The sequence below is a fragment of the Lepisma saccharinum genome, chromosome 24, assembly GCF_977018435.1.
Source record: "Lepisma saccharinum chromosome 24, izLepSacc3.1, whole genome shotgun sequence".
Lineage (NCBI taxonomy): Eukaryota > Metazoa > Arthropoda > Insecta > Zygentoma > Lepismatidae > Lepisma > Lepisma saccharinum.
The window spans coordinates 32,898,527-32,914,807 of NC_139252.1; the positions used below are offsets into that span (position 1 = coordinate 32,898,527).

The 16,281-nt window shown below is 40.1% G+C and overlaps 1 protein-coding gene and 1 non-coding gene across 2 annotated transcripts in view; both read right to left on the reverse strand.

The window, feature by feature from the left end:
* The window catches only part of LOC145978380 (isoaspartyl peptidase/L-asparaginase-like), a 134,349-nt gene that overhangs the window by 26,997 nt on the left and 91,071 nt on the right, over nucleotides 1-16,281 (reverse strand). The window contains exon 6 of the mRNA XM_083110989.1: nucleotides 3,065-3,175. Coding sequence (XP_082967115.1) covers nucleotides 3,065-3,175 — 111 coding nt within the window. The remainder of the gene's footprint in view (nucleotides 1-3,064; nucleotides 3,176-16,281) is intronic.
* TRNAT-GGU (transfer RNA threonine (anticodon GGU)) lies at nucleotides 5,030-5,101 on the reverse strand. Its single transcript has one exon. It is a non-coding gene; the product is annotated as a tRNA-Thr (tRNA).

Genomic DNA, 16,281 nt, shown 5'->3' on the forward strand with positions numbered 1-16,281 from the left:
GACTTGGATCTTCAAGACTTAGGAAGATTTCAAACCTAAGGAACACGAGACACATGTCGTTTGGAATGAGCCAATCAACAGCAACGTTTCACACCGTAGCGACCAACACAAAAGGCCGCACAGACCTACTTTCGACTTGTGAAATCCTCAGGCGACACAGTGTGAAATCTCCCTTAGTAGGCCACTGTCATCGTCACATCGAAGTGGTAGCTCTTGTTAACCACAGAAGAAAAAAATCTCAACCGGTGCGAATGCACCTCAGTTTTCTTCTTTCTCCTTTATTCCCTGTGCTTGTTCGCTATAGAGGCAACATCTTACGATTTGACATACACAGGACATGTACTATATAGACATTTTAACGAAAAATAATTCGAAGTCAAGGGCGGTTCGGTGGCTCAGTTGGTAGAGCCCTGATTCGGATCCTGGTAGAGCCTGCAATTTCCGCTAAAATGTCTACATATGCACATCTTCTTGCTTTCTCTTCTCGACATTCATAACATTTTCGGCTGTCTCTTTATGGTAGTGAAGCGTTTGAGTGTGTGTCGAACCCAGTAGGCTTAAACAAAAGTATTTTTTTATGCCATGAAATTTCTGACGGCATACACGAAATTTGGTCCTGGCACAACTAAATCATCACTCAAAACTTTGATTATCAGTTGATCTGTACAGCTTATTTCTTTTTTAATAAACCGCTCCCAATACCCGGTACTGCTGAAATATTCACTTTAGAGAGAGAAAGAGACCTTAGATCTCTTTGGCCTTCGACCCGAACTAGCACTACACTAGCCGCGTATTTACATCCTCATTATATTCTAGAACGTTCCGCAGATAAAACGATTCGTAAATATTGCCAGTACTTCGACTCCTTCACTTATTCAAGAACATTCTTTCTCGCATCTTCCAGATATTAAAAATTACAACGAATCGCCTTACGTGTGGCCCTACCTTTGTTGTGCACCTTCCAAATGCTGACAAGTCTCTACATAGTGTTCAAGTTTGTAACGACCGCCATGTTAGGCAGATTTCAGTTGTATATTGGCATTTATCTTATTCGTATACTTTCAAATTAAGAACTTGGATTAAATTATTTTACTTAATTGTTTTCATAATTCATGTATATACTTACGTTTTATCTTATGTTATAATATTATTCGCGTATTTTTGCAACATTTATTCAGAATTTATAGGCTAATAATTATCCCAAATAATATATGCAACGTTTTCATTGCTTTTCAAATCCAAAATGGCTTCGTGTTCTTGGCGATGTAAAAACTTCCACGTTGGCATTTTTAATTCTTGCCAACCTGAACTTTAGTTTACTATCGCTAATTAACATTGATGTACTATATAAATCATCAGTTTTTCTTGTGTTATTTTATGTTATGAGTTTGTATTATTGTAAGATAGAACAATCTGTTATGCTGCGCCTCGCGCTTGAGGTAGGCAGTTGAGGTTTATCTATTAACTGCGAAGGCGGTGCGCGGACTCTCGTGTTAAATAAGTTGCTTATCACTGCCTACGAGCGTGCATGACCCAACAAAATATAATTTTTAACTTGTGCGAATCAGTATGTACGCGCGCGACTCGTGATTAAAGATTTTGGACATTTTAATTATAAAGTATTTGAATTTTATTTACTGTCACGTGTCGCAATTCGGTGGTTTCCTTCCTGAAGGAATGTGGCTCGTCGTCTTAATCTCGATCCTTGGGTGAGAACTGGTGCTTCCAACTGACCAGCCGGAGCAAGGAGTGGTGTGTTGCCAATTCGGATCTCCATACCCTGGAGTTACGAGTGGTGGCACGTTGCAAGTTCGCTGCGACAACACTGAAAGCGCAAGAAAAGTTTAATTGCAATATTTTCGATAGGGTTATGGAACATTATCCGTCTTGCCTTGATAAGCATTTCTCTTCTTAAATTATCGTCACATTATTCAAGAAGACAAAAAACCTAATTTTATGTAGTGTAAACTGAAAAAATTCCTGGGGGCCTCTGACCCTATAATCCCTACCTTGGATATGTGCTATTAACAATAACAGGATTATAGAACATTCTCCGTCTTGCCTCGATTTATCTCCTTAAATTATCTTCGCATTATACAAGAAGCCAAACACCTAACTTTATCTAGTGTAAACTAAAAAAAAACAAAAAATCCTGGGGCTCCTTGAGCCACCTCATCCCCACCTTGGATATACGCTAGTAACAATAATAGGTAATAGAACATTCTCCGTCTTGTCTCGATAATTATTTCTCTCAAATTATATCATCACATTATTCAAGAAGCCAGGAAGCTAATTTTATCTAATGTAAACTGAAATATTTTTGAAGGGACGGCTCGACCCACTGATCCCCACCTTGGATACGTGCTATTATCAATAACAGGATTGCAGAACATTCTCCTTCTTGCCTCAATAATTATTTATCTCCTTAAATTATCGTCACATTATTTTATATCACACCACAAGAAACCAAAAATCTCTTTTTATCTAGTGTAAACCGAAAATTTCCGGGGGATGGGGGGGGGGTCGAGCCCCCTAAGCCCTCCCCTTGCATACGTGCCTGACTACAAGCACTCACCATCATTCCATTGTCATTTGAAGTTGGTAGATGCAATATGTGGCACCCTGTGTATATATATATATATATATCTTAAACTGTCCTATGTAACTTGGCAGGCCTTTCCAATGAAAACTATAGTGTTTAGTTTCGAACAAGTATTCTTGGGTTACCAGTGTGGGGTTAAATACATGACCATGATGGGGTGGGGTTTGGATGCTGTCTTCCTATTGGCTCACTCTGGATCCTATTTTTTACATTCCCTGATGATGAGAGCAATGTATGCACTCGAAAACACTTGTTTGAATAACTTCACCAGGAAAGCTACAATTCCCAGTGTTTAGTTTATAAGTAATCTAATTGAATCATTACATGCCTGGCAAGGAATGTGCACCAGAAAAAGGAATTCCATACATGCTACACACTTAAAAATCACTGTCATAGATGCTACACACTTAAAAATCACATTCACATATCTTACATATTTTTCTATTTTTAGCATGTCATTACCTTGCTTCATAAGCTCAATTATGTGGTGGGCTAAACAAACTTTCATTATAGATTCTCCATTTCCTGTTGTTGAAACGGCTCCAGCTTCGTCGTCACAGTATCCTCCACTACCTGCAACAGGGTTAAAAATATAGAATTTGTCAATTTTTAAAATGTACTCAATTTGAGAGTAACAGTATATAATGACAGTAACATGAGTGAGTATATAATGACAGTAACATGAGTGAAAGCATAAAATTTAGAATACAGACTGGCAACTAGACACATTGTGCAAAGTTTACCTCATTAAAAAGCATCTGCAAGACAATATAAATTTATTTTCAATTGTTCATCTTGCCACAGTGGTAATTTTGTGTCATTTGATTTACAAACAGTGGCGGATCCAGAAATTACAGTTGGGAATCAATTCTAACCTACACCTGCACTACTTTAACCCCTTCCCTGAGTAATTTTCTGGCAAAATGCTTTCCATTCTGTGTATTTTTTCTGAGTTTGCGTATTAATATTTTTAAGTAGGTTTGCTTCGGCACAATTCATTCGAGTATCATGGTTCATACGTCTTTCTCTTCAGAATGTAACAGGCTTTCAAATGGTACGCACATGTGTACATCAAGTATGAGGAAAGGCAAATCATGGAAAATTCGGGAAATTTCCCTCTGAAAAATCGCTTTTGGTAACTTTGGGGCCCTCTGGACCGGCCCTGGATATAGGTACCCAATTATAATCTACCTTGAAAAATACTATGGTCTATATGTAATGCGTCCGTCAAGTTTCATTGCAATATCTTCAATAGATATGAGGGGAAAAAATATTTCGCAATCCTGTTTGACAATACTATTAGATACTATAAGAAACTCACAAACTCAAAAACCAACAATAAATCACCAACAGTTCAAATAACGCAACACCAAAAAAATGTACATAAAGCAACTGACTAAATGCAGCACACAAACGAACTCACGTTTGCACTTTGTCAGCATAACACAAAAACAGTTTACTTTCCTCTGAACTTCTTTTTCTTCTTCTTTGTCGGCACTGAAAATTGTGACTAAATAACAGGTCGTTGTTTCTTCAATAGCAAAAAATATGTTTCGCCAACAAAAACGTATTATCTGTTCAACACAGGTTACTTCAGTCAGAGATGTTTGTGGCGTAATATTACGCCCAACACAGAATAAGCTATAGTGACCAAGGGTGTAATATTACGCCGAACACAGGGAAGGGGTTAAACAAACAATATATCATACTGCAAACAGGAAACAAGCAGAGTTCCATGTTCTAGAGATTAGACTATCGTAACAATCTACAAAATAATTAGAAATATATAATGAACCTCCAAATCCCAGTCATTCAACTATCATTTTCCAGACAGGAACTTGACAATCAGGAATGCAGTGTCAGACATTACCTAAGCTCTACCAGGTTGCAAACAATGTAAACAGATTGGAACCCAGGAAGAGCTGACAAGTGACTGAATCCGCATTGCTTAGCAAAATCAATTACAATAAATAACTGGTATTAACGGGGGTCATTGGGCAGTCAGTTTGGAGCTATCATGGAGAGAGGAGTGATTTGGAGCTAAGATTGAGAGGGTCAGGAATGTTGGAATGAGTCGCAAGTCAGACTTTTTACTTTGTACAGTCTCAACCATAACAACTCTGTGCATTACTTCATCTTCCGACAGAGACAGGTATATTTATCAATTTGCCATGCTGAATCCAGTCTGTAGGGTGTAAAACTCAAGTGTTGTGTATTGCCATTCATGTGTGTGTAGTTAGTACCTCTCGCACCTTACCATCAAGCTTACCATAAACAGAGAGCATGCCATTAGTTGGGGATGAATGATGAACGAGCTACACTCTCCTGTTTTGATCCCAGTTCCATTTAAGAATGTTACGCTATTGTTTTGCAAAAATAGGCTGGATAGGTGGTAATTATTACGTAGAAATTTTCAGCGAAAAATGCAGGCTCGACCAGGACTCGAACCTGGGTCTCTGGCATACCGTGCCATTGCTCTAACCACCGAGCTACCGAGCCGGCCTTGTCTCGCCTGATTTTTTGCTATCGCTGTCTTACCTGCGTGGAATCATCTCTGCCAGTGATACTGCAACGGGATCTGTTGCCTTTGAAAAACACAGTCAACTTAAAACATTGCCTGGTTCCTCCCAGCATAGAGATGTTAAGTACTGTAGATTGGGCACACACAGGAGATGTACTACGTAGAAATTGTGGTAATTATTGTATGTTGTTATCATAATTCCTCCCATTGTCATGGTAAACTGAAGGATCAGACATGTGGAGTAAAGTGAATCAACAAAGTAAGCAAAAACCAATTCTCTCAAGGGAACTTTGATTCGATCTCCTTTTTAGGCATATAGTACGGTGGTTTGGATCTAAATTTAAGCTGTAGGGCCAGTTCCGATTAGCCTATCATGAGCACAAAGAGGACTTAAACTTTCCCTATCACCCTGCTGATACAAATGTATATATCGTATCATCCTTAGCATTCTTGAGTAATTCAGTCAGTCTGCAGCTGGTGGAAAAGTCAAGAAAGTGTCAACTAAGATAGGAGGTATTGTGCATTCTTGGAAGCTTTGAATGGTAAGAGCAGAAGGGAGGAGGAGTTAATTGAGGGGAATGAACTAATGCTTGGAGCAGGGGAGAGAGGTTAAGAGGTGGTTACTTCAGAGAGTGAGGACAGTTGTTGTTTTGGAAATGGAGGGAGAGAAAGGATTGATCTTGGGATGAAGTTGGGGGTGAGTCTGTCGTTTAAAGTTCAGGAGGAACACACAGTTTTGGACGATTTTGAGAACAGGGAGATGTAATTTGGAGTTAACTTATCGACAGCCAGTTAAGACTTTCTGTGTGTGCAAGATTAAGGAGCACCTATCTGATGAGATCTACTGCACGAGACAGATAATCCCTTTTCATTAACCATGAATGTGCCGGTTCAGACATAAGGGTATTAAAATCCAATTGTGTGACACCTTTCATTTCAGTGTGAGTTTAGATTATGTTGGTTGTACATCCTTCGCATGCTCTTTGGAAGCCTAAGCTAGTTGTTGGGAAGTAACACATCCCAAGGTTCGATCCCGGTACCATTAAGGTATGTAGAGGCACCGTGATTTAGTGTTATTCATGGTGGTACACCGCACTCAAGAGTGTTGTTTTACGATATTTTTTCACGACATTCGGGGTTGGAACACAGGGGGAAAAAAGAAGTGGAAAATCAGATGATGGGGAGGTTCAACTTCTATGCTTACCCAGCTAGAGACTGGATACAACAGGTTAAACATCTAAAGGCTTTGGAAAATATATCTGAAGGCAAGAATAAATTTCTTTTATGTAGAAAAAATATGAAGAAAAAGCAAGATCAGTATGTGAGGCTAGAAAGAAAATGAATATTGCCAAGCTTCGCATTGATCAATTAGAAAATTTATCCTGGGTGGTGCATAAATAGGGAGCCTGGGCCAGTAGAATACAATATGGAGATAAAAGCACAAGGGAAGTGCTGTAATGACTCACCATCATGATATTCAAAGTGGCCTCCTACTGCATCAGTACAAAGCTGTGCATTCAAATCATGTTGTGGAACACACTGCATTAAATAGTGATGTCTAAGGCAATGACTGTATGTCTGATATTGCACTTCAGTTCTTATATTATGCGTGGATTTGATTCCCACACAACATTCTTCAAGTGTCCCCAAAGATAATAATCACATGTTGAATGGTCAAGCGAATGTGACGTCCACATATTTACACTAAGTCTGAATAAATCAGCATGAAAATTGGTGCAACACCGACACATCAGGAGGACAAAATGTCAACATGTGTTAAGGTGAGGTGTGACAATTTCGCACCAGGCATGCATGCATTTATTTAAATATCATCGGAATGGGCACTGCTACTAAAGAGAATCCACACACCTAATTTGAGATCATGAATTTCTCCCAATGTTGCAAGTGGAAGTGGTTTTTAAAGTTGATTATTAAGCTAGGTACCATGTTTGAAAAATATGATGAGTAAGTCTTTACAGAATCCGATGTATGCCTTATGAAGAGACAACTTCAAATTCAAGTTACGGCTAAACAAATAGGAGTTTCAACTCTTTCTAGCACAAATATTATCTTCATCTACCCGATCATATGTTTTTTTCAGCCATCATAAGTTTGATATCTCCAAGAAAATGAATAAAATAATTCTCCCATATGCATAATGCATTTCTCCTTTCCTCCTGGTAGTGTTGCCAAACCTGATGTGCATAAAAGAACTAAATTTCGCCTTAAATTGAGCTAAAGTTGACTTTCAAGGAGCTAGATTTATGAAGGATGGATATAGTGTCTCCCATGGTAATTTTTGTTGTCAAGGGTTGGGGGCGCTTTAATTACCGGTAACTTTAAAGTGTCTAGATCTGACAGCCTCACCCATCTCAATAATCCACCGATGGTTGTATAAATTGAAAATGAGGGATTAACGGATAACAATATTGTCATCTTCACTTCAACCAAGGTGCTATATAAAAGTAGCTGGGGAGGTAAGAGGGGGTGGAATGATGCAGTCAACATAATATCACGTCACGTGCAAAATGTATACGCATAGCGAAAGTTGATCTATGTGGGCCAGGGCTAATGATGGCATCATAGTGGGGCAGGGGGCAGGTGGCACAGTTCACAGACAAACGAGTGCTAGGAAGAGCCAGATCTGGCCCCAAAAGAGCTAAGTTGGCAACAGTGCTCCCAGGTGCCTCAGAGAGAAGGACCTAGGGGAAATTGTCCCTCTTCCCCTTAAAGAGTTTACATTTGAAGACATATTCTTTAAGGGCTGCACAACAATTAGGAGAGCATGGCATACACAAACAATTGGATTACTCGAACCAGTGTTCTTGGTTTACCAGCCAGGTAAATTCAGCATTAGCATCCAATGTTTCGAATGTATACATTGCTCTCATCATCAGAGAATGTTGATTGGAGACCAAATATAAGGTTAATGTGTGTATGAAGCAGTGGAGCTTGGACTTTGTCTTGTGATTCCTTCGCTCTGGATCCTGGTGTTCTATTCGCAGATGTCATGGTTTTACGGAGAATAGGTTCCAGGCGTGATTGAACTGAGTCCACGACAGTGTTGATGTTTGTGCTATGAATTCCTTCACTCTTGTACCAATAACCAGCACATTTGGCTATGACTTTGGTGTATGCAAATAAAATTCAGCGACCAATCACAGGATAGCTCCACCTCCTCTTACTCACATATTTAACCTTATACACTTGGTCTACAATCAACATTCCCTGATGAGAGCAATGTATGTGCTTGAAACATTGGACGATAAGGCCTAATTGACCTGACTGGCCAGGAAAGCTATAATTCCTACTGCTTAGATTACTGTTGATTACATTTGCTCCACACAAAACAAGGGCCACAAGAGTCTAACATTCAAATGAGCAACTTTTTCATGTACAACAAAACACATTATTATTATTAGATTTGTATCTGTATTATTTGTAATTGCTCTGCTACTGACCCAGGCTGCCATTTTGTGGGATGGACCAAAATTAAATTACTGAATCAAAATTTACCAATTTGATATCAGTTTGCAAATCCTCCTTAACTTCATTAACCATTGTAATGAGGCGAATCATTACTTGATCCTCTTTTATTTTATAGTTTAATTAATTAATTTAATTGGATCGATCAGGTTTTAGTGTCATGTGTTTTGGTAATGTTGTGGATGTCTATGTATTCATGTACGTGCATATTCTTGGCCGTTGGGTAGGTAGGTGTGTCGCTGGACAGCCGACTAGCGGAAAGTTTCGAGTAATGGTTAGGTGATTAGCGGGGCCTGTAAAAGCAAGGGAAGGGAGCAGTCGGTCTCAGATGTTTGGCGGAGTACAGCGATGTAAGAGGTATCTTCCTCTCTAAGGGGAGCGGCTGGGCGAGCTTTCTTTCCTTACTATGTGAACCGACGGGGATGTTAACTTTCTTTCTTTTAATACAGACAGTTGCTCTTTTCACATTATTCCAATAGTTTATTTCATGTGGAAAACCGGGTACACAACACACATACCTTCAGTCACCTTTTTTGGTACTGAGGGTTATATATTTTTTTTTACTCGTGGAGCCAGTGGCTATGCAAGTCTATACACTCTCTTCGGGAAGGGGGGACAGGGTAGACCGAAATGTAATTTCGCGAATAACGGCCAAGAATTAACTTATGTAAATATAATATGAATAAACCTATATATATCTAAAAGGAAATGGGCGTTAAGTTATAATTTGAAGAAGTACGTGTCTATTGCCTAAACTAGCATCCACAGAACTTCAGGTACTGCAAGTTTTGAACCTAGGGGCAAGGATTCAAAAATGTATGGTTGTGTATATTGTGTATGTTGCTGAGAATCACCTTAAAAGCACAAAATATACCTATACACCATTTAAATTCATGTATGTAACCAGGTGTTCTGCACTGTGGCCATGTAGTCTAAGGCGTCGTGCTTTGGCTCCTGCGGGAAGCGCAACAATTTTTTTCCTGAGATTTCAGCCTGTGTATGGGGCAGTGGCCACCCAGCATCATGAGGAAATTGGGGAGCTACGAATAAGTAGCGTAACCCGGTCGTGGAAACCAACAACAACGACTGGGGGTTCATCGTGCTGACCACACGTCACCTGGTAACTGCTTGGTTGATCTCCCACTTTCGCAGGTGGAAGTGGGGGCCTGCAGTTGGCAGGTAGGTCCTAGCCCCCATGGGCTGTTGTGCCATGGGTTATTATGCAGGGTGTCTACCAAAAATAAAATTTAAAAAAATAAAAAAATACCTGACTTTTTCTTGACCTTCCTTTTTTCCTTCCCACCAGAATTACTTTTGTATCTCTTTTCACTTAAAAATAAATTAACCTTACTTCTGTAACATTCTTTTTTAATCACGCTGTATTTTTATTCAATGAAAACCCCGTACCACAAGACCAGTTACGATGAAAACTGAAGCTGTACTTTAACAAGGGCGTGAAAAACTTTCTAGCAGAAAACTGTCAAAATGTACCAAATAAACAAAAAAACTTAGAAATATATTTTTCCTTTGTAGATTAGGCACACACAGGAGTTGTACTACATAGAAATTTTCAGCGAAAAATGCAGGTTCGACCTCGACTTCAAAAGTCCAATGAAATATTGTGGTCAAAATGACAGCCGTTACTAATTCTAGCTGTTAACACACATCAGTGATCCAAGTGTTAAGCTGCTGTGCATTCATGGTATATATGCTCTTTTTAATCTATTCTGGATTCAAGTGTTGGTGGAATCCTTAGAAACAAGCCTGTACAACTGTAACCCGCACGAATAACAACACGAGCAGAAACTAGTCAAAGGGTAAAAATTAATGACATAACTGATCAGAAAAAAAAGGACCAAACACAAATTACTAATTTCATTGATAAATTAGCATTTATAAAGTGAAACCGATATTCCATTACCAAATATTAATATCCGGCAACAAATGTCCCCATAGTGAGTCGTGACATGCATTTTTATTGAACACAAAACTAATATTTTTATGAACATAAGGCATTTGTTGTGCTAAAAAAATCAAGATTAATGAACTATAACTTGGTAACATACCATTGTGAATAATAACAGTAGGAAGCAGATAATAAAACATAAGCCAGAGTATATACATTTTTCAGCAATTTGGAAGGCATGTGCTCAATAATTTTTTTCAATGGGCTACTTTGTCAGTGCAATAACAGAGGTCAAAAATTTCCTACCCTCACCATTTTGCAGGTGTGATAGAGATCTTGACACAACTGTAGGTGGACACGCCCATTTTTTTTGTCATTACAAGTACTGTTAAACTGGAGTTAGAACCACAGGAGTAAAAGGTGCCATGCAGTACAAAACTGAATATTGAGTTACAAAATGGTTCCCCAGTCTTCATTGGAAATCTGTACAAACAATCCACAAAGAGAGGAGACTTCTGCCATGTATGGCTAGGAATATCCATCATATGAGACTATCAAACGATGGACACAGAGTATCCAGTAGTGTCGAACATGATATATTTGGCACATGCACAGCAGTTGCAGCAAATGTGGCAGCAAGCAGTATGGTTGTCACAGTGGAACAGTGATGCAAATCAAATTTCTTGTGAAGGAGGAATACTAACAAATAAAAATGATATTACAGAGAGAGAGAAAAAAAAACAGGCTTAAATCAGGAAATACATGTTACTTTTCTCTTCATAAACTTTTGTCTTCTCGTTTAATATCTAAGAAACTAAAAGTTAAAATATACAAAACAGTATATAGCATTACATGGATGCAAAACTTGGTCCCTTACATTGGAAGAGGAACATAAATTGAGAGTATTTCAAAATAAAATCCTTAGAAAAATATTTGGACCTAAAAGGGATGAGGAGACAGGTGAGTGGAGAATGTTACATAATTTAAAACTACATAATGTGTATTTATGTCCAGATATTATTAGAATTAATTAGTTCACAGGATTCTTGTTGTTAAACCTGATGGTAAGAGACCTATAGGAAGGCCAACACAAAGATGGAAGTATAGCGTTGAGATGGACCTAAAGGCAATCGGTAGGGATGGGAAAAAGTGGATAATCTTGCTCAGAATAGGGACAGATGGAAGGCCTGTGTTACTGCAGCCATGAACCTTCAGGTTTAAGAAGGCTAGAGAGTTAGTTAGTTAGTTGTGAAGGAGAACATTACACCAGCTGAAATTTTGAGAAAATAGAAGGCACAGTGTGGGGAACAAACAATGCCGTGGGCAGGAGTATATGAATGGTGACAAGCTAACTACACAGACAGATTCATCCAAGTGCACTGCAGTCATAGAAGTGAATGTCATACATGCTGAGCAAGTGATCATTAAGAGCCAGGAAGTAACAGTGCAGGGCATTCATTGGGCCAGAGATGAATATGAGTGTAGAGACAATCATTCACATTAACTCCTCCATAATGCCTGCACAAGCTGGGTACTCCAACAGCTGACATTTGATCAGAAGTGGACACACATATAGGGTGACCATATGTCCCATTTTGACTGGCACAGTCTAGTTTCGGAGGCATGTCCCGGTCATCCCATCCATATTATTAAAAAGTCACTATTTGTCCTATTTAATAAAAGTCTAGGAGTTATCTTGAAAACCAAGTCTAAAAAGATTTATTCATGATTGGGAAAAGAGAGACGCGGTAGTATATAAATACGGAGAAACTAGTACTCACTTTTATCCGCGAAGCTGTTTTTTCTTCTTTTTCGATTAATTTCAGTGGCCACTGCCACCATCCTCGTTGGAACTTGCTGCGCTGTTGCTTGGCGTGCGTCTTTTGTTCGTAGTTCTCTGGCTGCCGTTAGGTGCGCTGTGCGTCTTGGTACGTCGTCTGCTATTTCCGGGCGATAACTTCTGCAGTAGTGGAATCCAAGTATGGTGCGCTTGCCCGCTATCGATGTTTAGTTCGTGCGGGAAGTGCATTATGGCGTGCGTTTCCTTGATTTTGGTGTCTATGAGCGTGTGGGCAGTGTGTTTGACTCGAACCTTTTGAATTTTATGGCTATTGTATTTGATATGTCTAGCAAGACCAGTAGTGGGTTGGGCTTTTTTCGCATCTGCTAGGTGCTGTTGGATTCTTTCATTGACAGATCTGATGGACCTGCCGATGTAATGAGCCTTGCACTCACACTCAGCATCATATACACCTGGGTTGTCAAGGGGGGAGAGGAAGTACCGTTTGTGCTTGTTCAGTTTGTCAGTTATTTTGGAGTTGGGTTTGTGCGCTACTTTGATGCCAAATGGGAGAAGGGCTTTGGCTATGCGGTTGGAAGTGGTGGGATGGTAGGGGAAGGCAAACCATTTATATTGGTCGCTGGGGGTTGGTTGTGGCTGGGTTGCTTGTGGATGGGTTGATTGTGGTAGGTTAGGGTGTCTGACCTGTATTTCCGCCTTACTGCACCAAGTGGAGAGTTGTGATTCAGTGTAGCCATGCTTTAGTTTAGCCACACATTGGCTTTTTGCTTAGGGGGATGGCTAGAGAGAGCATGTATGTACTGGTTGCCTGCATCCGGTTTTCTGTAGACGGTGGTTGTGAATTTGTTAAGTGCACGGCTGATGGTGATGTCCAGGAAGTTGATTTTACCAAGTTTTTCATGCTCTACGGTGAAGTTGAGCCTGGGGTGGATGCTATTTAGCTTGTTCACTAGGAGGTTGAGTTCTTCTGCCTTTTTATACACAACTATTGTGTCGTCCACGTACCTTCCATATCGGATGTGTTGTAGTTCTGGAGTGTGGAGTATCTCTTTTTCAGCCAGGTGCATGACGATGTTGGCTAAAGGAGCTGATAGCGGGTTGCCCATCGCAAGGCCCTCGGATTGGTTGTAGAATTTATCTTCAAACTGAAAGTAATTGTGTTTTAGACAAACTTCCAATAGTCTGGTTATCTCTTGTACCTCTAGGGCCGGGATTCTGTTAGTTGTCAGCCATCTTTCCACCGAACGCAGTGCTAGGTCTATGGGGATTGAACTGTACATGTCTACTATATCAATGCTGGCTAGTTTTGCACTGTCAGCTTGCACTATTGAAGTTACCAGATTTTTAGCATCGGCACTGTTGCGGAACACGTATGTAAGTTTGTGGTTGAAAAGAGATATTTTGTTTTTTAGCCAGTTTGTTAGGTGAACTGTGGGGTAATTGAAGCCAGCTATTATAAGTCGCATGGGGATTCCAGGTTTATGAGTTTTAGGAATGCCATAGGCAATGGCAGGTGAAGGGTGGGGATTGAGGAGGAATTTGTGGTCTTGTTCACTAAGTATGGCACTAGATTTCACTGCATTTTTCACAATTCTATGCAGTGAAATCTAGTGCCATACTTAGTGAACAAGACCACAAATTCCTCCTCAATCCCCACCCTTCACCTGCCATTGCCTATGGCATTCCTAAAACTCATAAACCTGGAATCCCCATGCGACTTATAATAGCTGGCTTCAATTACCCCACAGTTCACCTAACAAACTGGCTAAAAAACAAAATATCTCTTTTCAACCACAAACTTACATACGTGTTCCGCAACAGTGCCGATACTAAAAATCTGGTAACTTCAATAGTGCAAGCTGACAGTGCAAAACTAGCCAGCATTGATATAGTAGACATGTACAGTTCAATCCCCATAGACCTAGCACTGCGTTCGGTGGAAAGATGGCTGACAACTAACAGAATCCCGGCCCTAGAGGTACAAGAGATAACCAGACTATTGGAAGTTTGTCTAAAACACAATTACTTTCAGTTTGAAGATAAATTCTACAACCAATCCGAGGGCCTTGCGATGGGCAACCCGCTATCAGCTCCTTTAGCCAACATCGTCATGCACCTGGCTGAAAAAGAGATACTCCACACTCCAGAACTACAACACATCCGATATGGAAGGTACGTGGACGACACAATAGTTGTGTATAAAAAGGCAGAAGAACTCAACCTCCTAGTGAACAAGCTAAATAGCATCCACCCCAGGCTCAACTTCACCGTAGAGCATGAAAAACTTGGTAAAATCAACTTCCTGGACATCACCATCAGCCGTGCACTTAACAAATTCACAACCACCGTCTACAGAAAACCGGATGCAGGCAACCAGTACATACATGCTCTCTCTAGCCATCCCCCTAAGCAAAAAGCCAATGTGTGGCTAAACTTTTATCGAAGAGCCTTCTCCTACTGTGGCAAAGAAGAGGATCTACGAGAGGAGATAGCCACCATCACAGAAATAGCCCTGAAGCATGGCTACACTGAATCACAACTCTCCACTTGGTGCAGTAAGGCGGAAATACAGGTCAGACACCCTAACCTACCACAATCAACCCATCCACAAGCAACCCAGCCACAACCAACCCCCAGCGACCAATATAAATGGTTTGCCTTCCCCTACCATCCCACCACTTCCAACCGCATAGCCAAAGCCCTTCTCCCATTTGGCATCAAAGTAGCGCACAAACCCAACTCCAAAATAACTGACAAACTGAACAAGCACAAACGGTACTTCCTCTCCCCCCTTGACAACCCAGGTGTATATGATGCTGAGTGTGAGTGCAAGGCTCATTACATCGGCAGGTCCATCAGATCTGTCAATGAAAGAATCCAACAGCACCTAGCAGATGCGAAAAAAGCCCAACCCACTACTGGTCTTGCTAGACATATCAAATACAATAGCCATAAAATTCAAAAGGTTCGAGTCAAACACACTGCCCACACGCTCATAGACACCAAAATCAAGGAAACGCACGCCATAATGCACTTCCCGCACGAACTAAACATCGATAGCGGGCAAGCGCACCATACTTGGATTCCACTACTGCAGCAGTTATCGCCCGGAAATAGCAGACGACGTACCAAGACGCACAGCGCACCTAACGGCAGCCAGAGAACTACGAACAAAAGACGCACGCCAAGCAACAGCGCAGCAAGTTCCAACGAGGATGGTGGCAGTGGCCACTGAAATTAATCGAAAAAGAAGAAAAAACAGCTTCGCGGATAAAAGTGAGTACTAGTTTCTCCGTATTTAAAGATTTATTGTTTTTTGTGTTTTCTGTTATTTGTAGATCAGTGAATAAGCATGGCCAAGAAGCATATATGCAGTTTCAACACAGAACTGAACAAGAATTTTTAAAGTTCCTGCATCATGACACAAACTAAAAAGAAAAATCTAGAGTTGTGTGTCTGATATGTGAGGTATGGTTACAGGAGGATTTATGAACGATTGGTGAAGAATAAAGCTGCTCTCAAGAAGATTGGTTCTTCTGCCAACTTCTGGCATTACTGAACTTCAGCGTAGAACTAACATCAAACATTGATCAGAAAGGACGAGAAACACTATGTTAAGTCATACCGAGTTGATAATAATAATTAACACCTTTTGAACAAGGGAGATCATATTTCACTTGTTTATGATGTATCATTTATGTGATCCATACTTGAATAAATAATAACAATATGTTAATAATAACAATACTTTTTTGATTAGGCCTAACAGATTTTTCAGAAAGGGGGGGGGGTGAACTGATCTCCTTTGCGTGTCCCATTTTTGGGTCAAAATATTATTGTCACCCTACATACATAATGAACAGTGAAGTGTTCCTGAATCAGTTTCAAGCTAAAGGTGGTGAAATTTTGCAGTCAATCATCACATTTGATGAAACATGGATGCACCATTTCATCCCAGAAACCAA